The following is a 24,370-nucleotide window of genomic DNA, read 5'->3' as shown; positions in this document are numbered from 1 at the left end:
AAGTTTGAGGGAAACAAATTGTTGACTTACGAGTGTAGAGTGTTAAGGATCTGAGCTGAGAAACAGATTCAGGATGGAAAGAATCTGAGCTGTGAAACTCCAGGATGGAAACAGAGAGCTTGATAAAGGTATTTAGAGCTTGATAAAGGTATTTATACAGTTGTGAGAAACCAAAGAAACAGAGGGACCAAAGCGAGGGAGAGGAGGTGACCTGCCCAAGAAGGCACTTCTGGAGGGTTTGTCCCAGCTCTGAGGACTCCAAGGTACAAGACAGCCCAAAATTGCTTGGTTTTTACACAGTGGAGAATGGGTGAATCCTAAACCCAAGGTCTTCCACTAAAGAAAGTGAGTTTTATGAGGGAACGGTGAAGAAACAAAGGGAAGCCAGTGCCAAGAAAGAGCCCAAGGATATTGTCAGTGGCCTGTCTGCTGCCAGGTGGCCTGAGCCTGCACAGTTCTAGTGGGAAGGTTGGAAGGTACCAGCCAGGAAGTGTCCAGGAGGATAAAAACACTTATACAGAGTCTTCCTGCTGCTTTCAGCAGCACGTAGGCTTGGCAAAACCCACAGCAAAATGGTATCACACCAAAAAATTTCAAGTTGAGATGAAAATGTAGCACGTGACAGTGCTGATGGCATGAGGAACACACACAGCAGTCCTACCTGAAGAGCAGTGAAAATCAACAAAGCAGCTGTCTCCTTTTCAGCCTGTCAGCAAAGCATCAGGGTTGGACACAGCTTCTACATCCAGCAAAAATATTCACGTCAGTATAGTAACTGATTAGAAAGTTACCAGGGCCCCAAAGACACGAACCGTGTCCTCCAGAAGCTGATTAAAACAAGGATGAGTTTGTGAAAGTCGGTTATGGGAGCCGTGTCGGACTACAGCTCCCGCCATGCCATGCGGCCGGACTACAGCTCCCGGCATGCGCCGCGGCCGGACCACAGCGCCCAGCGTGTCCCGCGCTTGCAAGATGGCGGCGCCCAGGGGCCGCTCGGGCTCGGACAGCGACAGCAGCTCGGAGTCGGAGAGCGGCGGGGAAGCGGCCGCGCGGTTCCGGGAGGCTGCCTGGGACTGCCCCGCGCTGGCGGCGGCGCGGGCGGAGCCGCGCAGCGGTGAGAGGCGGCGGATAGGCTGGGCTCTGCACCCCCGCTGCAGCGTGCCCTCCCTTCTCTTCCCCGCCCCGCGGCTCCGGTCCGGCCCCTCCCCTCTCTTCCCCGGCTCATCCTGACCCGCGGGGATCCCTCTGTGCCGCGGGGCCGGTGTCAGAAATGGAGGGGGCTCTGCCCGGCCCTCCCGAGGCCATGTCGGGCCTCCAGCCCGAGCCCAGAGCCCCCTCCCGTCAGTCCTGGCCTGAGGGAAGTGCCCCTTTCCCCTCGTAGCTGTTCTCGCTGCAGCTGGGCCAGGGCTGTCTTGCAGGCATTGTTTTTATGCTCTAACATGTTCCTGACGAGGGTTAGAGAGGTCCTGGCCGCAGGTCTCTAAATGAGCCTTTGCTACTTTCTTTTCAGGGGGCTTTAGAAAGGATCGGTTGCAGCCTAAAGATCAACCAAGCCTGAGGTATTTTTGCTTCTGGTTTCAGACTTAATGTTTCCCTAAAGAAAAAAATAATGTGTAATATTTATGCTGCTTCTACTTTGTACCTTGTGATACTTCGTACTGAAAGGGGAAGTTTCTGTTTGGGGAATTAGTCCAACCATAATCTGAAATGATGCTTAAATCTGAACAGAATAATGTGTTTTTAAGGGTTTGGGTGAGAGGGCCAGATGTTACTGGCCTCGAAAGAGATAATCCTTGTTCTTATTTCAAACGGGCGTGAGGCAATCGGCCGCCAGGAGGGTGACAATGAGCTCCAGACAACTCCAGAGTTCAGAGCACACGTTGCAAAGAAACTGGGAACCATGCTAGACAGGTATGCAAGGCTTGAAACCTGTGTTCTGTGGGTCAGTTACACTGATGTGTTTGTGTGCTAAACCCAGGAAATTCAACATATTGTCTCCTTCATGCCTGTATTAAGTACAAGCTTCCAATATTCTGTGACCTAACCTTGCTGATGTGCTGTGGCCATCTGGTCAAAACTGTCTGTGCAGCACTGCTTGTCTGCATTTGCCTCTGTGGTGGACATCTTGTGGGGAGAAAAGAGACTTCCATCATGTAAAGGCTGGCAGGAGAATCTTTGATTTATTCTTACAACCTTCACCAGTACCTGATTTTGGGCTGTGCTGGCAGAATGCCTGGTACTGGGCTGCCACTCTGTCTGTTGTACAAGTATGACCCTGGAGAACTGGAATTCCTGCTGTTCAGAGCTGGCTTTAGAAATGCTATTTTTAAACTGTTCTTGTGGCTTGCACTGCTGAGGAGAGAAGGCCTGGTCTGCTCTGGAAACAGGGAGCTGAGGCAGCCTCACTAACACAAAAGGATCTATGCAACATCTCCCTCTAGTCTTGTTTCCCAGAAATACCCAAGTGTAGCTCAGTTTGCACAAACCTGTCTGAGATCTGACTGGGGTTTTCTGTTTAGTTTCATCACTGTCTTGAAGGACTCATCAGGACCATCCCAGACTTCACTGGCACCGTCTGACTCTGAAGATGATGGTGAGTTCCAGGCTCAGCCATTGTGGCTGTTTTGTGACTGTTGATTGCTGACAGCTGGGATGGATCCTGTCCATCACCAGCTGTACCTCCAAGTGACAAATAAACATTTGCACTGAAAGAATTCCTGGTGCTGTCTGTGAGGGCTGTTACTCTGCAGCTCTGACCTCTGTGCCCCAAGTCCTCCCACACAGTCCCAAATAATTGCTGTCAAGCACTGTGGAAATACAGAAACAGCACTGGGCCTTCCAGGAGAACAGCAGTTGATTGCTTCCACCTCTGTTTTATATTCTGTCTAAAACCCCCCTTTCCACACTTCAGGTTTTCGCCTCTTCTCTTCCTCTGTCCCTGGAGACTGTGGGAAACCAGAGCCTTGCCCTGCAGCGAGGAGGAGGAGGCCAGTTAGCTCCAGGTGAGGTGCTGGCAGCTGCTCTGCTCCTCAGTACTGCTGCATCCCACATTTCAGAGGCAGCTGGGACTCCCACAAGGGAATAGGAAGCTGAAGAGCTTGAGAAGTGTGTATTTATGACTCTTATATTTGACTAGACCAGAATTTTGTTTCTTTTTTAGTGCTGGGGAATGAGAAATGTTTGTGGAGGATTTTCCTTCCCCTCCTAGTGTGTGTAAAGCGCACATTGTCCTTCAGACTGGTTAAAAGCAGACTGTAGGTATGGGAGCCTAGAGCCATTGGGTGTTTATAGTCTGTTCTCATCTCAGATTACTCTGCTGTCCAACTTTTGGGTGAATTCAAGGCAGAAATGCACCACAACTTCCTTCCCTCTTGTTACCTTTCCAGTGACACAGACAGTGACCAAGAGTGGCAGAGGTGCCAGGAGGCTGCCGTGTCAGCTGCAGATATTCTGAAGCAAAGTGCTTTCCCTGCATTGTCCCAGGATCAGAGTCAGGGCTATGTAGAGCCCAACCAGAAAAAAAAGAAGAAGAAGAAAATTAGGAGAGAGAATAATATTCAAGAGAAAATAATAGACCCAGCAGAGTGTGACCAGATCTGCAAAGATTTGCCTCGGTTGGTGTCTGCAAATGGCCAGCAGGAGAGACAGAACAGCAATCACAGAGAGAACTCTGTGCTGCCAGGAGCTGTGAAGAAGAAAAAGAAGAAGAAGAAAAAAGAATGATGATTTTGCTCTGCAAACAGCAGGTGATTGTGATGGGTGAAGGAAACTGAAAGAGAACCTAACAACAGGAGTTGCTGCAGATGAGGGAAAATTAATTGGCAAAGCGTCTGTTCTGAAAGCTCAGTGGCCTGAGAGACTAATTAAGGGACTTCCTGTGCTCCTGTGTCCCCGAGGAAGGGAACATTGTTCTCCTCACACAGCAGTTGGCTGTGCTGCTGCCTATGCAGGCCCAATCTAAAAGGATTAAATGCTGTGCCAGACGTGCATGGCAGAGGGATGTGATCAGAGCTGCATTCCTCCTGGTCTGTCCCTTCACATCTGAAACCCTTCTGGAGAAACTGTATGATGAATGCAATTTGGTTTACATGGCAACAGGTGATCAACTGCCTTTTCTCTTTGCCTCCTTGTAGACTACTAAGAATAGCTCCAGCCTGTGGGAGACTCATTTATCAAAAGCATCCTGACAGAAATCAGGGCCCCTTATTTTTTCCCTGCAAACATCATAACAATCTGTTTTTGAAACCTGCTGTGTTACTAATCCCTCTGCAATCTGCACCTCTCCAGGGCCCCTGCACATGAACAGTGTGTGGTGAGCTGATTTCAGGGTTGGTGTAAATGCATCCTACTGTTCCACTTGTCTCTGTTGATTTTGTTTTTTTCATGTATAGGGTTTTTTTATGGCATCTGTTGTTATTAAATTTTACTACACTTTTGGACCTACTTAATTTGGAAGGTACAACAGTGGCTTTCTTGCTGCATTCAGATTGTCCCCAGCAGAGATAGAGGTGGCTCAGGATGGCTTTTTAGTTGCTGGGTGATCAATGCTATGAAATTGCTACAGGAGGGACTTAAGCATAATTTTAAAACCGCCTTTCTCTCCTTGTTTGGGCTGGTTAATGACTTTTATCTCCCTGAAATACTGTGAGGTTTGGTAATTTTCACTCTTTGTCTGTTTATTCTTCACCTCCAAGTCTTTCAGGAGATTAACTGTTACTGATAAATACTTATGTTTTTAAAATTCCTGGGTTTCAGGAAATCCAACTTATTGGATTCAGAAGTTCAGAAAGCCAGATTAGAGAAACCAAAAGAGTGAAGTGTAGCTCTTTGAGCATGGGAAATTGTAAGATTCTTGCTGGTTTTTAGTCTAGAAAACACAGCTGGCGTCCGAAAATAGAAAAGCTAAGTAGAAACTTGGCTTATAATCTAACAGAAGGTGCCAGCAGAAGTTACTTGCCTATGTGCAGTTAAAACTTCAGTGTACTGAATTTTAAACCTGGGCTTTCAAATGCAAGGTGGCCTAAACAATTCTTTTTGCTTTAGTTTGGGTTTATTTTTATGCTAACTGGAAATTAGATATATTTGCAACTGGTGTACGTGGGAAATTAGGAAACAATTCTAGGATAAAATTCCTAGAGAATCTCATTACTGAAATTATTGATGGTATCTAGAGGAAGCTCTTATCAATGAAACTTTTCACAGACATCTGCAATTTTGATATTCCCAGATAGGATAACTGAAGACTTCACTGTTGGGCTTTTTTAGTTCTCCCTTCCAGTCTCAAGGTTTTTCATCCATTTCACAGTTAAAAGAGTAGCTCAGTTTCAGTCACAGACAAAAACCTGTTAGTTGGGGCTGTTTTGATGTCTGGCTAATGATGTATCCGTGATGTGGATGTTGAGAGTAAATAGAGAGGAATAATTAGAAGAGGAATTACATAAGTAGATCCCTGGGACTAAAACTCTTCACTTAGTGCAAGCAAGACTCTTGGAGCCCTGGGCAGTTATTTGCATACCAAGAGCTACAAATCAAGCCTGCATGGAAGCTGAGAATGAGCCATGTTGTGTAAAATGAATCCAGGCTGAGTGTTTATAGAGAAAACTGAAGGAACCTCTACTTTGTGTGGAGCATGGGAACCTCCCAGGTGCTGGGCAGTGGCAGGGACCAGTGGGAAATGCCATCCTGCAAATCATTCAGCAAATCAGGTGAGATGAGAATCCACAGGATTAATGCAGAGAACTGGAATCTCTTGCAGCTGTTAAACTTTAATTTCTGCATTTAAAACAAAGCAGAGCTATTTCAAAAACAACCAAGCCATTTCCACTAGGATAGCATGATTTTAGAGCAGGTCATTTTTAACTGAGAATGTTTAGTATTTCGGTAGTTTATTAAGGATTTGTAGCTCGTCAGTGATCTCATACTGACGGGTTTGTGCCAAGCCATTCCCAAATCTGTTTCTTGGTTATTCTCATTGCAAAGTCAGGAACTTCCAAGGTTCTGTTATTTCTTATAGTTCCTGTTGGTGCTTCCTTGCAGCAAAGGAGGAGAGTGTTTAAAGGTTGTGTCCCATCTTTGGCAGCCCAGCCTTGCTCTTTCCCACGTGATTTAGTCTGGTGCTGACAGGTTCATACAGCCCAGCTTGGTGAAAGCTGAGTGAATTAAAGTCCCATCCACATCCTGGCACTGTTGGGATTCCTTCTTGGGCAGCCACAAAAGGATGTCTGGCCATTCTGAGCTGGCTGCTAGGGTTAAGGTTTGCTTTTTTGTGGGGTGGCAGTGGATTTCAGCAGTGCCAGCATCATCTTTCCGTGTTTTCAGTCTTGAGCCTGAGACTTTTTCTCTCCTGGAGGCAGCTGAGCAGGGGTTTGTGTGAGGCTGTGGTGGCAAACAGGGCTGGAGTTGCACCTGGCAGGTTGGTTGTGGCAGTCACTCAGGGGCTGCTGGTGGTGGTTACTGGGTGGAAGATGCCATCTGTGTGGAGATGAAGGTCTCAATGACGTTGTGAGTGGATGGCAGCAGCTGGCTGTGGCTGTTGGTGGAGTCAGAGCTTTGGTAGAGCACCAGGCTGCTGGAGGACACTGCCAAAGGTATAGGCAGAAGTCAATGGCAGATTCTCACCAGTCCCCTTATTGCACGTACACCCCATTTGCAGCATGGCTGTGCTCTCCTGGCTTAGGGGCATAACTGCTTTTCTCTGTGTGTTTTGGGTGCTGCTAAATACCTGGCTTGGGTCCACAGCCAGCCTGAAAACATTGAGGGCAGCAATCTCCAGAGAGGTCAGTTCTAAGGATTCTAGCTGATGTCCTAGTTCTCCTCTTAGAACTGGGAAGATCCAATTGGAGTCTTCATGAGGGAGACTTGGGCTTCTCAGCCCTGAGAACTGCCCACAGGACTGGGTACTCATTGGCACTGATTTTTGTTGATATTTTTAGAGGTATTTGCCTTTCTGAAAGGGCCAATTTCCACAGTCTGACATTACACAGACTCTGCTCTGAATCTTTTCTTTGTATTGACTTTTCAAACCCCTCAGGACACTGGCAGAGCCAATTTAAGGAATTGAGAGCCCCAATTACCATTTTCTAACTGGATTTTACAGTATTGGCAAGAAAAACTAGGCAATGCATGGCTTAAGAGCCACAATAGTGGCTGCTGCTCTTACCAGCAGGGCTCGAGGTGAGGCGAGGGCCTGGCTGAAGGTGCTGGATTGTTGAGTCTTGGTTCTGTAGATGGATTGTTGGTGCCTGTGACACTGGTGTGTGCATCCCAGACTCGGTGTGGGTCTCTGAGTCAGGTGTGAATGCCTGGAGAAAAGAGAGTTAATAGTGACTTCTACATCCTTCTGAGAGCTGTGAGAGAAGCACTGAGCAGGTTCTGGGGAGGTGAAATCCTCCTGGATGATGCAGTGAAGAACTTGCTCTGGTGCCTCCAGCACTGCAGCTGGTCCCAGCAGGGCCAGGAGATGAGAAAGATGCTTCTGCTGGGATGGCACAGGCACACCCAAAAGCTCTTTGACATGCAAGGAGCTGCCTGCAGGCTGGTGCAGCTCTCAGGAGGGGGAACAAAGGCTAAAGAAAGGCTGTTACCTGTTTAGTTGGTGTCAGGTTGGTCAGGGCACTGAGATTGGCTGTGTCTGTTATCACCATGGTTTGTGGTAAGAGGCCTGCATGTGTGTATTGAGTCACTTCAGATTTGGGGCCATAGAGAGCTGTACATGAAAGAAAACAACATCATGTGGGTGCTGGAGCTTTGGCTGAGCTGTTCTCCTCATGCAGTGGGACCTGCTGTCTTCAAAATGCTGGGGGTGGAGGGACAGGGAGATAAATGCAATAGAAAAATAATTTCATAATTAGAGCAACAATAACAGGAGGAAAACAGAGTGCTGTAAGCCCAAGGACCCAGCAAATGCACTCAAGGAACAGTGTCTTTATTTTTGTTTACTTAAGCAAATGAGTTTATGTTCTTACCGTGAGGGTTCTGTATCTGAGCCATGGTAGCCATGAAGGGGCTCTGGTTGATGTGGCTCTGGACCTGCTGCATGAGGGGCTGCTGGTAGGATGGATGCAGTTGCTGGGAGAACTGAACAGGCTGCAGGGTAGTGAGGCTGCTCCCCATGCTGTTTATTACAGGAACACTCTGGGGCTGGGTTGAGGCCAGGCCTGGAAAACAAGGACTGATGCCAGTGGTGTCCACCCTGCAGGAGGAGTAGGGGCTGCTCTGCAATGGGGGCATCTCAAACAGCCATTGGGGCAGCCTGTCACTGCAGGGTGGTTTTAGGTCCTGCTTTTCAGGTGTTCCCTTGGTTGTCTGTGATTAAGGATAGATTTCATGCCTGTGAGAGAGAAGTGTAAATGTCCAAAAGCTGCATCACCCCACCTCTGGTTTCCAGTGTTTATTCCTGTCTACGTTCTTTGTACCAGAAAAGTTTCTTTTCCAGTTTAGTGATCACCAGGGAGGCCTTGCTCAAAAATAAATTCAGAGCATCACCTCAGTGCCCAGTTAATTTACTCTTTTTATTTTATGAAACTCTTGGCAACACAGACAGCTAGGCTGTAGCTGTCCAGCCACATGGAATGGAGTTTTAACTCTTTTTGCCAGGGCTGCCAAATTAAGGAATTTGAGCCAGTGAGAGAGGTAGAAGGTTTCACATATTGCTGCCCATTTCCCACAACTGTCCAGACCCTGTAAATCAGCAGGTCTCTCCTGCACTCCAGTTTTTGGGTTTTTTTTTTGTTTGCACAGAATTCAAATCCATATCACAATCTTGGGAAGAAATGGAAATTAGTTCACAGCTGTCACCATGGAACAAAACAAGGCCTCTTTCTTCCTTGGAAGAAAATGTAAGAGAAAAGTATACACTTTAATTTCCTTTCCTCTAATGAGATGCACTTTGGCAGTAGACTAGTCTTGGAATGAAAAGAAATCTCATAAAAGTCCAGAAAAGCTGTCAAAGTGAAAAATATAAAAAAATTGTAATTACTGCTGTGGATTCCAAAGGCATATGCTGCTCTTTGCAGGAAGTGGTGGAACAGGATGTTTTGTCTTTCAAGCACTATGAACATGCTTTAATTTCCATCATTTTAAGGAAGTATTATATTTATATTTGGAAAGATGAAGAGTAGCAAACCAAAACATTGGCATAGGAATAGATTACTCTTAAAACATGGCTTTTGTGTGTAACTTAATTCTACCATGAACGAGGAACATCTGTCCTGAATCCGCTGGTACTCGCCAACAGTGCTGCTGATCTTAGGTGACAATTTCCTCAGGTCTGTATCACTGCCAGCTTAGTGCTAAGGCTTTGAACATGGGGCAGGTGATTGTGACAAGGAGAGGCAGCTGTGGCTGCAGGAAGCAGAGCCCTGCAGCCTCCACTCACCGATCACCAGCGTGGAGGCTCCGGTGTTGGTGAAGGCGGGCGCCAGGGACGGCGTCTCGCCCGCCCCGATGGCCATCACCCCCGGCAGGGAGGCCATGATCAGGTTCTGGGTCTGCTGGCTCAGCGTGTGTGGGCTCTGCTCCAGGCTGTGCAGGGCAGTCAGGGTGCTGACAGGAGGGAGAGTTCCTCCAGGAGCTGATACCTGTGGGAAAGGAGAACCCTGAACGTGCCACCTGCAGCAGGTGAGTCCCAAAGCTGACAAACTCCTTTCTTCCTGCTCCTCCCCCTGCTAGCTGCAAGGGCTTCACATATCCTTGTCTGCAGTTCTGTGTGCTCATCATTAACTAGCACAGGTCAGCTGTTGACATACTAAGAGTAAATCCCTGCTGGTTTAGTTCTTTCACATTTAAGAAATTGTAAGAATGAGATTAAGCCCACTGTGTTCTCTATAGGGATAGATCATCTTCTTTTTCATAGTTGAGGGCAGAAGGAGAAACTCAGAGAAATTAAGAGGCTCAGGTAACTTCACATGGTAATTCTAGTAGGAGAATTCTAGCAGGAGTTCCTCTTTCCCTTGGGGACCTGTAGTCATAGTATTATGGAAGAGCAAAAAAGCATTCTAGTGATTTGGCTGATAGTTAAATGCCTTATATTACACTTCTTTTCTCTCTCCTCAGACAAAAAGCTGTAAGGAATCTTTAGTAAGAATAAGCACCAAGAGGTTAAACAGTGGGACAAACCACCTTGATATCAGTTTTAGAACACAGACATAGAAGATTTTCAGGACCTCGTGAAAGACTTAATTCTTCAGCAAGAGACCAGAAAGCCAGCAAAGTGAGTGACTGATGAGATTTAAATCATAGTTATTTTTAGCAACCTTAACTTTGCCTCCAGCCAGCCTGAGCTAATGCAAACTTCTGCTGTTTCCCTGAAAACAAGGGAAGATGTGCAGACTGAGAATGATCAATCATGTAGTTCTGATGCTTCTTTGTTAATGATGTGGGAAAAGGTCTGGTCAGATCTCAAAGGGAAATTGGCTTTGAGGAGGCAATCTAATTATCCAGTACATGTCTGCATCCAGGCTGTTGGGCTCCATTTTTACAGGTAAGCTAGATGTAAGGATGGATCTGTGTTCTGGTAATCCCACTGGTCTGACCAACTCTTGGGATGGGTAGAGTCCAAATAAGAGCTAGAGATGGGATAAGAATCTCTCTGTGGGAAGGAGGAGAGAATAGGGTTTCCTGGGAAGAAGAAAGTCTTGTCATGCCTTGAGTGCTGTGTTTCCAGAACAGACTGTTTTAATTACTCATCAGGAAATGTCTTCTTGCTCTCATGCTCTAATACCTGCCCTCACCACAGTCTAGAGGGCACATATTGGTCTGACATGGTCAGTGCAGAGTGACTCTAATATATCATATTACTACATAACAGATTATGTTACAATATGTTACATATGACTATGTAGCATAAGAAGGTGGGTTTAATAACATTCTACAAAAAATACCCATGAAAAGTTCCTATTATATTATTATATTATAATTATAATATAATTATATTATTTATAATTATATATAATAATATATGCCGTATTCTAACCACAGGCAGATGGCCTGACATGTCCCAGTCAGCAGAACAGCAGTGTCCATCACTTACCAGCTTAGTGTCTGTGCTCAGCAGGTTCTGGCTGGGCTCCAGCCCAGGGGGAGACACCTGATGCAGGATGGTTTGGGTGGTCACCATGGAGCTGTTCCCGTGGTGGTTGCTGCTGGAGGACTCTGCCTCACTGGCTGGCTGCTGGTTGTACCTCACTCCTGCATCACAACAGGAGGGAAACTGCTTGTCACAAGTGAGAAACTGAGAAACTTAGGCAGGCACTAAATTCAGTTTCCTCTGCAGGCACTCGCCACCAGATATTTGGGCAGGTACTTAATGGTCAGTAGGGGAACCAGAAGAACCAGGAGAACACCCTGCCCTGACTTTCCCCTGTAATTGGTGTAACTGCTTCCTCAAACACTGACGGGCTGTGAGAGCCAGGGAGCAGGAAACCACCTCTCTGGATGTGGCTGAAGAGAGGAGTCTTGGTGAGATCATCTCTTCCTAGAGTAAGAATAAGCCCCAGCTCTGGCCCATGAACCTGAAAGCTGTGCTCTTTCTGGATGGAGAATGACTTTTCCTCATGCCTAAAAACTGTCACAGGGTCTGATGGGGCTGGCATTGAAAGGAGTAAGGGGCACACATGACTGGAAGGGCATGGAACTGACTTCTGATAGGCAGTGATGGCTCCTGGAACACAAAGTTTGGGGTTGATGCCTGCTAGCTGGGAGGTCTCACAGTAAGTGAGAAGCTTTAGCTGTGGGTTTTGTTACTGAATTTTATCTCCCTTGACATTCTAGCCACTCTCCTCACCCAGAAACATGGTCTCTTTGTCACCTTTGCTCTTCCCCTGTAGCAAATCTGCTTTTTCTATCTGTAGATTCATTTCCTAAAGGGCTGGACTTGGGAGACAGTTTGGGTGGCTGAGTTTGGGGAGGTTCAGCTCTCTCGCAGATCTCCCTCTGGTTGTTCTTACCGTGAACTTTGCCGGGTGAGAGCGCAGGCGGTGGCTGGAGGGAGGCGGAGCTGTGGGGAGTGAGAGGCGGCGCCGGGGCGGGCTGCGGGCCGCTGAAGGTGTCCATGGCCAGCTTGTGCCGGAAAGCCTCCTCCTTCCTGCGGTTGGCAAACCAGTTGTAAACTCTGACCTCTGTCACCAGGTTTGAGCCCAGTCCCTGGGCTTGAGATGGGGAAACACCTCTCTGAATACACTCTGCCCTGTTGGGAAAAGCAGAAGAAGAGCCTTGCTGAGCTGGGCTTATTCAAAGACACAAAGTGCACAGCTCCCAAGTGGCTGTGGTCTGGCACGCTGTGTGGAAGGGTCCTGCAAGACTGAGGCATTCCTTGTGCTCTGTGGACAAGGAATGATCACTTACGGCATTTAATTTAAGCATGGCTGGTGTCAGTGGTGCCACTCGGTGCTGTACCTTTGCCCTGCCTCCCAGCGGCACCAGCAAACACCAGGAATGCAGAGGGACCCTGCTCCTCTTCCTCAAAGACACACACCCACCCTTACCTGTTGCACTCTTCCACCAGTGCCTCCCTCTCTTCTTTGCTGGGGTTTTTCTGCCTCTCATAGGCTTGGAACAGGATCTGTTGTGAGGCAGGACCCCACTTAAAGCGGTTTCTCCTTCCCTTCTTGGTGGGCAGGTCATCTCCCATGGGCTCATCTGTCAGGATGCCCTGGCCAGCATGTGTGAATTCTGCAAGCACAAAGGGCCAGGGAATTTTTTCCTTGGAAACAGTAAGGAGTAAGGACAAGCAGAAGCCTTTATGGCACTGAGACAGGAGCAGTTGTTGCCATACTCACGCTGGGCCACCTCTCGCTGCTTCCGGACGTACCAGGTGTACAGGGCTGCTCGTTTCTGGGTCTTCATGGGAGTGCCCTTGTTGAGGTGTTGGGAGAGGTGGGATTGGTTCAGACCTGTGGTGTCCACCACCTCACGCTGAGGGATGTTGTGCTGCTGGAGGTAAGACTTCACCATCTTTGCTACTCGCCAGGGATCCTCTCTGGAAGGAACACAAGGCATTTCTCAGGGGAGAGAGATCAAACACCTGCTCTCAGCAGACCTGGGTTTCAAGGAAGTGCAGCAGTAGCTCCTGAGTGGCACTTGTCAGTCATCACCATCATGTTTGGTGAGGCCAGAGTGCTCATTGCCTGCAGGGCAGAAAGCTGTTCCTCAGTGTGCTGCCTTGCTCAGTTCTGATTCTGTATGCAGGGTAAAACTGCATGACATTGGAGATAAAGTGCAAAAGATGCAGCAGTGGCTTCCTTTGAAGTTCTGTCTGTACACACTTAGGTCTGCCCTTAGGAGGAGACTCTCCTTACCAGGGGAATTTCCAATACACAGAGACAACCTCTCTCTTCCCTTTCCCTACATTACTTTTCTTCTCTATCCCCCTCTCATTAAAGCAGATGGGGCAGATGTACTGAGTTTTCCAAGACAGATTGATTGTGATACTAGACTGAACTTGACTCATGCCCTGATTCTGGTCCAGATTGGGTTGCCTTGCAATGATTCAGCCAATGGAAACAGGCTGTCATTATACTGTGGCATGACAGCTCTGTATGCATATATATGACAAATCATCCAGAATTATGTTCTTACACATCTGCTACGTGTTACTCAAACACATTGGTTCACACCTAGGTCTACTCAGAGCTTCTAAATGCAATATGGAATTACTAATTCCTCCTATTGCTGCCCTCCTTTGGGCAACAGCTGAAGGAATAGAACTATTTGAGACCTGCAGACAAAATTTCAGGAACAGTGTGGGATTTTATAATTGATGTGATCCTCTGGGTTTTATTATATCCAGTCAGAATATCCATTAAGGTTCTTGAGGAAAATAGAGAAAACACGACTGTGACTTTATGTGTATTGATTTCCCCCCAGCTGAAAGTCACAGTAGAAATAAAGATGTGAAACTCATCAGTCTAAATCCAAGCAGTGCCAGAGCACCTCTGCAGAACAGCTCCTGGCTCGCTTTGAACAGGAGCATCCTTCTGTGCCTTCTGTGTGAAATGTCTGCAGGAAATGGCTTGCAGTGCTGTAGGAAGACACTGGTGTCATATTCAACACCAGCATTAAAGGAGCAGTGGGGAGAAAAAAAGGTGCCTGGGATGGTGCAGAAACTGTCACAAGAGCACACATGTCTGAGCCAGAGGCACCAACTGTGCTGTTCATGGCTTTGTTGACTCAGGAGGTTGCTGGAGGCTGCACAGTGATAAGGAGGACAAAGTCCACACCTGTTCTCTCAGTACAAACACCCTTATCTCTGTTCCCCTGCAGCCCCTCTCCCAGGGGCTGCCTAGTCCAAGGAGCAAGCTCCACAGCAGTTAAAGTGTGACACAAATGGTGTCAGTTACAGCTTTTTGAAAACCTGCTTAAAATAGAACATTTGCTTCTCTTTTACATTGGAGCACTTGCCATAGAGGCTTCTGATTTTTAGCATCTTCCCTTAACTATCTTTGTCTTTCAAAAACCACAAACTGAGCTGAATTTAAGAAAGCTTTTATTTCCTCATGGTTGTTTTTGTTTGTTTCTTTCTTTTATTTTCCCCTCCTGCTGCCTAAGCCAGTCTCCTGCCTTTGTACTTGTGATGGTCTGGCCAGCACCTGCACCCTGTGTTCATTGTCCAAGTCCCTGTATAGAGGAGAAAAGCCTCTGACTGGGGAGCTGACCTCTTTGATTTGAGTTCTGGCTCAGATGGGAAGAGGAAAGTCTGTGTGGCCACTCATAGAAGCCTCTGTTATGTGTTAGTTCCTTTCTGCACCCCAGTCAAGTCAGTTTTGTCTCCCCTGTTGAGATCCTCATTTTGTGGCAGGAATAAACCAGTAAGTTCTGTGAGTCTCTTCTCACAGTGGTTAAAGACTTGTGGGTTTTGTCTTCTTTTAACTCAGCAGGGAGCTTTGTCATGCAAAATAGTGCAGGGAATCTTAGTTCAGTGTGATTTCCTAGGACAGCTGCATGAAATCCTGGCTACTCTGTACATTGTCAAAGGCCAGTCTGCAAAACCAAAGCAGCAAGTGCTTTAGGCCCAAGGCTACACCACAGTCCAAGTGATGACAGTCTGGCCAGCTGAGCCCTTGCTCAGATACACAGTTCCACCTGCAGAGCCTCCATCACAGGCTAGGACATCAGAAGTTGAAACCTCTTCTCTTTCACTGGCTATAAGAATATCATTGACTGTCAGAGGGGAGGATTTCACTCTAAACAGAGTTCTCTGCTTGTTTTACAGCCAAATCTCAATTGTTTCAGTGAGTCAGAACTGCACAAATAGGTTTGCCTTGCTCAAGCTCTCCTTCCCTATCTCCAAGACTGTTTTCTGCCTTCTAGTTTCCCCTTCTGCTCAGATGCAAGCTGTCTCCCCAAGGTCTCGTTCTCCAGGGTAATCTCTCTCCTGGTTGGTCTCACACTGGTAGCTTTTACTTCCTTCTTCTGAAGTCTTGTTCTCCTGCTCTCACTTGCTTATTGCCATGTGAACATAGCCCTTCTCCATGGCTCATCCCCACCACAGGGGCCAGGGTCCTCACTCCATGTCAGCTTCCCATTTTCTTAGTTCTGAGGTCACTTTTTAAGGGCGTTTTCACCTCCCTTTTGTTACCTGAACAATAAGTAACCCAGGTAGTTAGTTATAAACTCAAAGGGAACAAGAGGCTGGTTGATAATTTATAGCAACATCTCAAATTTAAATGGAAAGTAAATATCAAGTTGTTAGCATTAAAGAAAACCCATTCCAGAGAGCTGGAGATGTAACATTCAGGGGACCTTCTCCCTCCTTCACTCTTCCTGACTTTTTATTTTTCCTTTGTTCTTTTCTTTCTTCTCCTCCTCCTCCTTCACTCTCTCTTCCCTTCTTTCCTGTTCTGATTCTCAGGTGGGAGAAGCCTTCATTTCCCTGAGGTGGGTTCTGAATTGCTGCTTTGGACTAGACCCTGCTCAAGCAGAGGTTCAGAGCTGTGAAGTGCTCAGGACCATCCCCGGCCCTTTCCTCTGGAGCTGCTGCACATTTCAGTGCAGAGGGAAGGTAAGACCATCCATGCTGGCAGTGTTCCTTTCTGTTGAACTTGGCCTGGTTTGCCTCATCTTGGTTTATATGTGGAAATGAAAGGGGTGTGGCAGCTTCATCTCCAGATTCCCCAACTAGAGCTGTTCTAAGCAGGGGGAATGACTGGACCTTTGTCATGATATATCTTTGTTTTCTTTTTTCCTCCTGGAAAGCATGCTTTTATCCCTGCCTCCAGGGGAAATCTGTTGCTTATCTCAATTTCTCTCTTTCCTAGTGGAATTTCAGCCCTTGCCCTACAGGTGGATTGTCACTCTACCTCTCTTCATTTGCTTTACCTGCAGTAGTATGGTCCTTTCCCCCAAGGTAGCCTCCTTCTTGCCTTATATTCTGGGATTATCTGGGAGTTTCTCCTCACAGCTCTACCTCCCTACTGAGTCATTTATTTCTTATCATAGATGCAATTTGTTTTGTGTGTGGATTGATATGGAAAGAATGTTTTTATTCAAACTGTAAATCTACGGGAGATCAGTGAGACATATGAAAGGACAAAATGAAATTATGTTAATTCCCCACTAGAGAAACCTTTATCTGAACGGCTTTTAGCATGTTTTCTCTGTAGGGACAAAATCTAATCAACACCCATGGGTGCACCCAGTCCTGTGGGTGTATCTTCTCTGTTCTACTCAGCTTTGAGCAGAGTTTTTCAAACTGGTTTCAGTTTCAGTGGTCCTGTGGAGACATAGTTGGTCTCTTGGTGCTGTCAATTTTTTCTCTTTCCAGCTCCTGGAAAGCCTAATAATGGACACTTTTCCTGATTCTACTCTATAAAGCAATAGCTTTATGAGCAGTGGCTGCAGTTAGCACAAAGACTTTCCTGTATCAGCAATAGCTGCCCACAAGTCAATCTCTCTGTTAAAATTTGGTCTGCAGACCAGGAGTTCTTAATAATGCCCAAAGAAGCTTCTGTCTAAAGGGAGAATTGCCTCCATCTGGTTTCTGCATTTGAAACCCTTGTGTAGATGGTGAAATAGTTTTGCAAGCAGTGACCTTTTGCAGGGAATCCCTGGGCATGGAGATTCTTGCCTGCCTTTCTTTTGTCTACTGCTGGAAGTAATTTCTACCACAGACTGTTCTGCCCTGCTTTCTAATACATACAGTACTATTTTAAGGACATTACTTTAAGGCATCTATTAATGGAAAGGTTTGATCTTAAAACCAAAAAAAGTTTATTAGTAGGTAAGAACTTCTCAGGTATTATCAACCCCTGCTACTGGTTCAGATGCTTTGAACAGATTTTTAGACATCTGTTGATTTGATGAGAAATGTGGAACATGTCAATGCAGGCTTCCTACTCTTTTCATTTTAACTTGATTAATTTTGATCTATTATAGACCTCCACTTGTAATCTTTTTTCTGAAACTGAGGCTTCTGGTGCCTTTATATTGTCATCAACAGCAGAAGTGAATTGCTCTATCCTGTAGTGGGGGAGATTGATGACAGAGATCTCTGATGTTTCAGAGTAAAGCCTTTGTAATTAAGAGCCAGTGTGAGGCTTAGGAGATCCCTGTCCTTGCCCAGTCTCCTCTGTGCTGTCTCAGGGGTTTAGGTAGGTCCTAGAATTTGTCTGTACCTCAGTTTCCATTTGTGAAATGGAAATGCTGCTCAGCACACTGACTGTCAGAAAGTGTTAATGGAAGAGAGGTAAGACTTGTGGTGAGGCTGGTAAGCACAGGGAAGACTGGCACCAAGATCCTAGAAAGATAGGGAGGATGAGAAGCCAGAAGTGGTTCTGAAGTGAGGGTGACAGGAAGGAATTGCCTCCATCCTATTCTTAGACCACAGCAGATGTCACTTCAGTCCTGCTTCACCCACTTATTAGAGAAAAAGGGACAAAGCCAGGGAGTCTTCCTCAACCTCCATGGCTTTCTTTCTGGAGAGATACTTGACAAACCATCAAAAGTTAATGATCAAATAGCTTATCAGGGAATTTTCATCTATAAATTTATAAGACAAAAGAGAAATAATAAAGCCATTGGATAATTAGTAACTAGCCAGGGCCCGCCCGGTGCCACTGGGCTCAAACTGCCCCAAGACCTGTACGCAGACTCAGGAGGATGAGAAGGAGACAAGGATGGGGGGAAGAAAAAGAGTGGGAGGCAGAGAGAGAATCAGCCAAGGAGGCAACAAAATGGGAGGAATGGCAGCAGAAACAATAGTGAGGAGAGAAGGGAAATAGGTAAAAAGAATCTGAAAGATGTAAAGGAAGTAGAGAAAACTTAAAGATGTGGAAGAGCTGGAAGTGCAGAAGAAATGGGACATACTGGGCCAGGAAGAAGACAGAATTAATGGGAATTTTTTTCCACACAGGTAAGAGCTGATTCAGTGAATTTTCCTCTCATGGGTTCTGCAGAATCATCAACTCCCAGTCTGCCAGGGAGCTTTCTTTTAAGTATTTACAGGGAATGCTAACTCTTGTCATGCTCTTTTCTTAGCTCTGGCCTTTTGTGGTGGGATTTGATGTTTGCTTCTGCTGTTACATTTTCAGTTGTTCCCTTTGCATGTGAAAGAGACTGATCAGAATGCCTGAGAAATTCCCTAGCTGGATTTTTACTGAAGATTTTAGGTGTTGCCGCACCTCTGTCTTCTATCAGCTTGTCATTTCAAAATAGCCTTAAAACAGTCAGGAGTCTGTTGTGATGGATGGGAGGATGGGCCTGATCCTTGCTTGGACAAACCTCTTGGATCTCCCATGGGGATTGTATGCCAGTAAGAATCCCAAATGGGAAACTGAGTGAATGCTTATCTGAGTCTGTTGAGAGGCTTATTGGTTCAGGGAACTTCCCCTGTCTTTTGATCTCAAAAATCCTTGTATGCAAAGGCAAATTTGTGTGGCAGCAAACCCAGACACTGCTGCTGTGTGTGTTCTTTGTAACTGTGACAGACAGTGGATGGTAGAAGCAGAGAGTTCTGTCCAGGTTTAACCTCTGCATATGTTTTGTGTGTGCTTTTTACAAGAAAAATCCCCACCAAAGTCAGGGGACTTCACACTCAGAACAACAAGGACAAGGTCTCTTGATTGGCTTTGGCCAATAATCTATAGCAAACCCCAGTGAAATTAACAATATGATTCTCCTTAAATCCAGCAGGGAAACATTACAACTTCACTGTATCATTTATACAAATATAGCACCAGCTCAGAGTGACCAGGTTGTTTTTTTTTTCTTCCTGATGACTGAAATTGTGAACTGTATTAAAAATTTTAATCCTAAACCCTAACATTCGGTCAAAGAGATGAGAGCTATACAGGCCTTGAACTATTCTGAAGCCTGATGCTATAGGCATGTCAAATATGTAATCAGGCTCCATAGCTTCCTTAATGCATTTTAAGCAAGATGAAAGGAAAATCTGAACATTTATATAGCATTTGGGGGCTGCTAGTCCTGGCATGGATGAAGACTGTCTCTGTGCAGCTAGATCAATTGTGAATACTAGGGACACTGAGGAGAAGGGGAAAGGAAAAGAGATTTAGAGGGAGAGTGCAAGAAAGCAGCAAAGAGGAGCAGTAAATCTGTCCTTACTGTAATAGTCTTTCCACCACAGCCTTCTGGTGAGCAGCCTCCTCAGGGCTCAAGTTTTCCAGCTCCTTCATTATTGGAGGGGTAAATTCCTCTCCGTCATCTGAGGTTTCATCTTCTGATGCCCTGGAGTCGCCCATTCCGTTGGGGATGTCGGGGCAGGGCTCCCCTTTCTCGCTCTGGAGGGCATTGATGGCGCGCTGGCTCTCGCTCTGCAGCCCGTAGGGCTCCGCTTCGCTCAGAGCCTTGATCAAGGTCTCCTTGGTCAGCCCCGACTCCAGCAGCGCTTCCAGCAGCTCCACTTGGAGATGAGTCAGCTTGGAGACCATGGTCTTCAGCCTGGTGTCTCTTGGCTTGGAATTTGGGGTTATCCTGCTTCCAGCTTCCCTACACCATGGTCCCGAGGTAACGCGCCCGACCGTCAGCAGAGTGGGCACAGCACAGCCTCCCGCCTTTACACCCCCCAAAAAAAACAAAATACAAAATTGAGCCACTTCAGACCCCCCACGACTGTCCTGAGCCAGTGCTGATAAAGGGACCCTTGGCTATCTGTTTACATTGGAGCAAATGTAAATTCTCCAAGGTTCATATTTATCTGTGTGCTTTAGCAAGTTACTGAACTTTGGACTTCAGCACTGCCGCAGCAGTTCACAAAGTGCAGAGGGAGAGAAGGCAGGGGGAGGGGGAAAGGGAGGGAAGCAGGAGAGAGAAGGAGAAGAAAATGAAGGGATAAAAAATCTGCAGCATGGAAAAGTGAGTATGGAAAGAACACTAGGAAGATGGGGATGGAGAAGCACAGCTTACTTCTGGCCCCATTTGTTTTGGAGAAGGAAGGAGGTGGCGAACCCAAAAGGAGGAGCTGTGCTGGGCTGCCCATGGTTCAGGACAAGGTGCTGCTGTTGGAATATCACAGAACCTGCTCAGAGCTCTGGCAGTGGTGAAGTACAGCCAGTGCCAGGCCCTGCCAAAGGCTTTGGGCTGAGAGAAAGCCACACTGGCAGCTGCACTGGTCTTTGTGCATCCCCCAGCAGAGGGGCAGGCGACCACTGGCTTTATGTGAACCTTCCCAAACCTCACAGTGTATTCTGAAGCTCCAGCTGATTTCTGTGGCAGACCATGAAGACTTAAATGGCTTTTTAATTTCTGGCTTTGGCTGCTGGGTATCTTGATGTGCAAATTCTAGTAGTACCTCCATTTTACCTTGCTATGTTATTGCCCAACTATGAGCAGGAGCAGTGTTCCCACATAATCTGGGGGATTGCAGGGCTTGCCTCTCTGAGCTTGTGATTCATGTGTTTGATAAAGGATAGCCCTGGGTGCTGGGTCATGCTCAAACCCCTACTCTATCATCAAATGCCCTACTGCTCCTGATGGAGCAAGCTTGTGGTTCCCCTTTATCATCTGCCTCCATCCCTTCCTGATACCAGCCCTGCTCTGAGGTTCTGCTCCCACCCGTTGGGTGATTTCCTAAAACAGGATCCTTGGCTTGGCTGGAACTGCTTAAAACAATTCTCCAGGAATCTTTTCGACTAAATTCTCTTTTCTGGTCTGAAATAATATGAATTAACCTATCTACTTTGAATGGCTAAATTAGGGAGTAACCTGATATGCACGTGTGGGCTCGATTGTCTCACACGAGTGACTCCTGGGAGGATGTAAAGCTGTTGTCTCAATGGAAGCTTGCCAGGGCAGCTGCGGGTGTCTATACACTGCCATCAGCCTGAGCTAAACAGAGCCTGCTAGGGCTGTCCCCAGAGTGGGCAGTGTCCCAAGACAATGTTGGAGAGGACCTTGGCTCCTGTTTTCCCTGGTGGGCACCGCTGGCCGAGCTCTCCAGGCTCCTGAGTCAGCAGCTGCGGGACAGAGTTCCTGCAGAGGGACGGACCCTCCTCCTCCAGGCACGGGCGGGACTGGGACTGTGGTAACTCTTGCCTTTTATTTCAGATCTGCTCCGTGCCCAGAGCACCACGTCCCCTCCCTGCAGGGCGTTAACAAAGCTCTAATGGATACTGACGACTTTGTGTGGCTAAAAACGATTGAGAATCCCGAGTCCATGTAAAAACATTTATTTGAAGAAATGTTCACGTGAACATTAATGTAAAGACAACTTCAGCTTCTAAAGATGTTTTTGGGGTCATACTCTTAATAAAAGTTGTGCTGGTTTTGCACCCATCACAAGAGTGTTTAAAGAATGGGGAGCATTTTTGGCATTGTACTCTCAGTGGGTTGATACAATTTCCATGCATTTTATTTGTTATTACATTTTTCTTTTATTCCCTCCCCTCAGGTAGACATGACAACATTAGTGGCTGATAACAGTAATTTTCAATTGTAATTACAGTATCCAACCATGACATACAGTTTCTGCATGATATGTCCTTATAATTCCAGGATTTTGCAAACAGACACAGCAGATTGTGGAGCTCTTGCAATATGTGACAGAGGAGATGCTGTCATTGTGTGTTACTGATTTCTGCCTCTCTTTGATATGGTGATCTCTTTTACATAAACCAAGGTGTAAAATATTACCACTGTTCTTATTAAAAGGATTGTCCATATTCTGTTGGTATATAAACCTACTGAATGTTTGAGGGGTGATGGGGAAGTTTAAACAAAGAACAGCAATATTTGTCAGTGGAAGCTGTAAAGAGAAGAAAGCATAACAACAAGTTATGTTTATATTATGTGGTTTCAAGGATTCCTTATGCACCCAGAAGTCCTGATGCTGCTGCTTCTGCTTGCCTTGAGGATCTTCAGCTGCAGAAGCTTTTTTTTTTTGAGACCAGTGACCTTTGAAGTCTATAAAACCAGAAATGCACATCTGTTTGTATGATAGGACCTCCCTGAATGCTACAACTGGATGCCATGTGGAGAATGCTTAACTGAACAAGGAAATATTTCAAATACTGAGGAGGAGGTAAATATTCTCTATCACTTTATCCTGAAGGAATTTTTCCTTGGTCTATTGGAACTGTCCATTTTAAACTATAGGAACCTGGGCAATTAGCAAAAAACCAAATGAACGTACCCACTTTCATCTTTCCATTCATTGGAACCTGCCAGGCTGTGCCAGTGATTAGCTCAGCCCCACTAAGTATTTCAGAGCCTCAGTGCAGGAAAACCAGCGAGCTTTTCAGTGTTTCTTAAGTGTTAGAAATGCCTAGTGGTCAGACTGAAAGGGATTCCTGCTGTGAATTAGCCAGCATCCCTATTTTATAGCCTGGCACTAAGGATTGCAATGTCATATTTCTCAGATTTTATTACAAGTGCACTTTTGAGGTGATGAGAGAATAGCAGAGGTCAAAGGTGGAAGCTAGATTATAGTTTTATTGGAGGAAGAGCTCAGTTGCAGAGTGCCATAATCAGACAATGTTCTCCTGCAGCTGAATTGTACTCAGGGATTGTGCCTTGAGGATGAATGTTTTAAATAAGGGGACTTGTGTTTCCTATATCCATTTTTATCTATTACCAGTGCTTACTCTATGCTGATTTTCCTTGTAACCATTTCCCAGGCCATGACTTGATTCTCAAGTCACTCTGATTAAAATGATCTTGGGCATTGTAACAGGGGAAACTTGAAGCTTGAAGACACCAAGAGATACCTGCTTGCTTTTCTCATGCTTGCAGTATTTGGTTTTGTATTAACTGTTCCAAAGTAATCTCCTCTAATAAAGTGAGTGAATTACTTAACACTGAAAACACTGCATGAAAGCATGAATGGGTACACAATAGGAACATTATTCTGATTTTGCATGTACTGGTCTGTATTCTGCTCATTGCACTACATAAGGGCAAACCCAGAGTAAGGGACAGCAGAGTCCTGTGAACCTCATGGAATGCAGAATAGACTCACAAACCCTCACTCCTGTATCAACACCATTTTTACCTCTGATTTAATGTATTGAATTATATCTGTTATGAAGTGTACATGATGAAAAACACAGTAATTTGCTGGTACAATGTGGATTGAAGGAGCATACAGAGAAGGAAAAAAAGCCTAAATATATTTATGATAAAAGTGCTACTAGAGGGAGCCCATATAATTCCCTGAATAGGGTGGTAAAATTGCCAATGGCAAATGAAACACAGAGAAATGGTTCTTTTAATAATTCTTTACCATTTTACTGTTCTTCCTGCTGGGACTGATAAATGCTTTACTGGCCTGGATGACATTAACATAATCCCCTCCTTGAAATGTGAGAGCTATTATGATAATTTTCACCCTTATTTCTGTTATTGGGGGGAAAAAAGCTACGTGAGTACCAAAACTGATTATTATTTGTGCATTGGGAGCTTAGTCCCAAAAGAAACACAGGAGTGTGAAAATCTGAGATAATTGTCATTTATACTTTGTTTTCACAGAGTTGAATTTCGGCTATTTGTGCAAACCCTGAGTATCTCAGTGGGGAAGGACTTGCTTGAACACGTTTTAATGTTTCCAATATATACACATTTAGGTTCTAATGTAGTAGTCTTTGGTGTAAATATGTGGTTATAATTGGAAAATGTGATTTTACTGAGAAGGAAGCTGGGTTTTTTCATCAGTGGGCTGGGTTGGATGCAGAGCTTGGAGTTGTGGTAAATCCATGGGGCAAATGGGTTTAAATTACAGACTTTCTCTACACATTCCTCTGCCTGTATGTGGAAACAGGACTGTGTCCTCCTTCCCAGTCATCTTCATTTTCTCCCTCCACTTATTCCCAGTTTCTACCATCAGGGTGAGGGTGGAGATCAGGAGCAGCCCTGAGCTGGGCTATGAAGGAGTTTCCCACTAGGTGGTAGTGAAGAGAATCGTGTCACACATGGTCACTGCACG

At 45.9% G+C, this 24,370-nt stretch overlaps 2 protein-coding genes across 3 annotated transcripts; one reads left to right on the top strand and one right to left on the bottom strand.

Annotated features, from left to right (window-relative positions):
- The first annotated feature begins 957 nt into the window (after positions 1 to 957).
- On the top strand, positions 958 to 24,018 carry C18H12orf43 (chromosome 18 C12orf43 homolog). 2 transcript variants are annotated; one of them, XM_054516744.1, is made up of 7 exons: positions 958 to 1,114; positions 1,511 to 1,558; positions 1,812 to 1,911; positions 2,520 to 2,593; positions 2,912 to 3,002; positions 3,387 to 4,098; positions 15,848 to 24,018. In XM_054516744.1, the coding sequence occupies exons 1-6, from the start codon at positions 973 to 975 to the stop codon at positions 3,721 to 3,723; spliced, it is 792 nt and encodes a 263-aa protein (XP_054372719.1). In that variant the 5' UTR covers positions 958 to 972; the 3' UTR covers positions 3,724 to 4,098; positions 15,848 to 24,018. The 2 variants fall into 2 exon arrangements, with proteins under 2 accessions (XP_054372719.1, XP_054372718.1); XM_054516743.1 differs by lacking the exons at positions 958 to 1,114; positions 1,511 to 1,558 and having other exon boundaries at positions 1,594 to 1,911; positions 15,848 to 15,997; positions 21,499 to 24,018.
- Positions 6,426 to 19,883, bottom strand: HNF1A (HNF1 homeobox A). Its single transcript, XM_036393028.2, is given in 10 exon segments — positions 6,426 to 6,578; positions 7,160 to 7,301; positions 7,584 to 7,705; positions 7,965 to 8,156; positions 9,377 to 9,578; positions 11,030 to 11,187; positions 11,946 to 12,184; positions 12,483 to 12,687; positions 12,690 to 12,976; positions 19,558 to 19,883. Coding segments are annotated over 10 exon segments (2,001 nt in total). The 3' UTR covers positions 6,426 to 6,450.
- Positions 24,019 to 24,370: the final 352 nt, after the last annotated feature.

This window comes from Molothrus ater, chromosome 18 (genome assembly GCF_012460135.2).
Source record: "Molothrus ater isolate BHLD 08-10-18 breed brown headed cowbird chromosome 18, BPBGC_Mater_1.1, whole genome shotgun sequence".
NCBI classification, from domain to species: domain Eukaryota; kingdom Metazoa; phylum Chordata; class Aves; order Passeriformes; family Icteridae; genus Molothrus; species Molothrus ater.
This window is presented reverse-complemented; position numbering and strand designations above follow the sequence as displayed.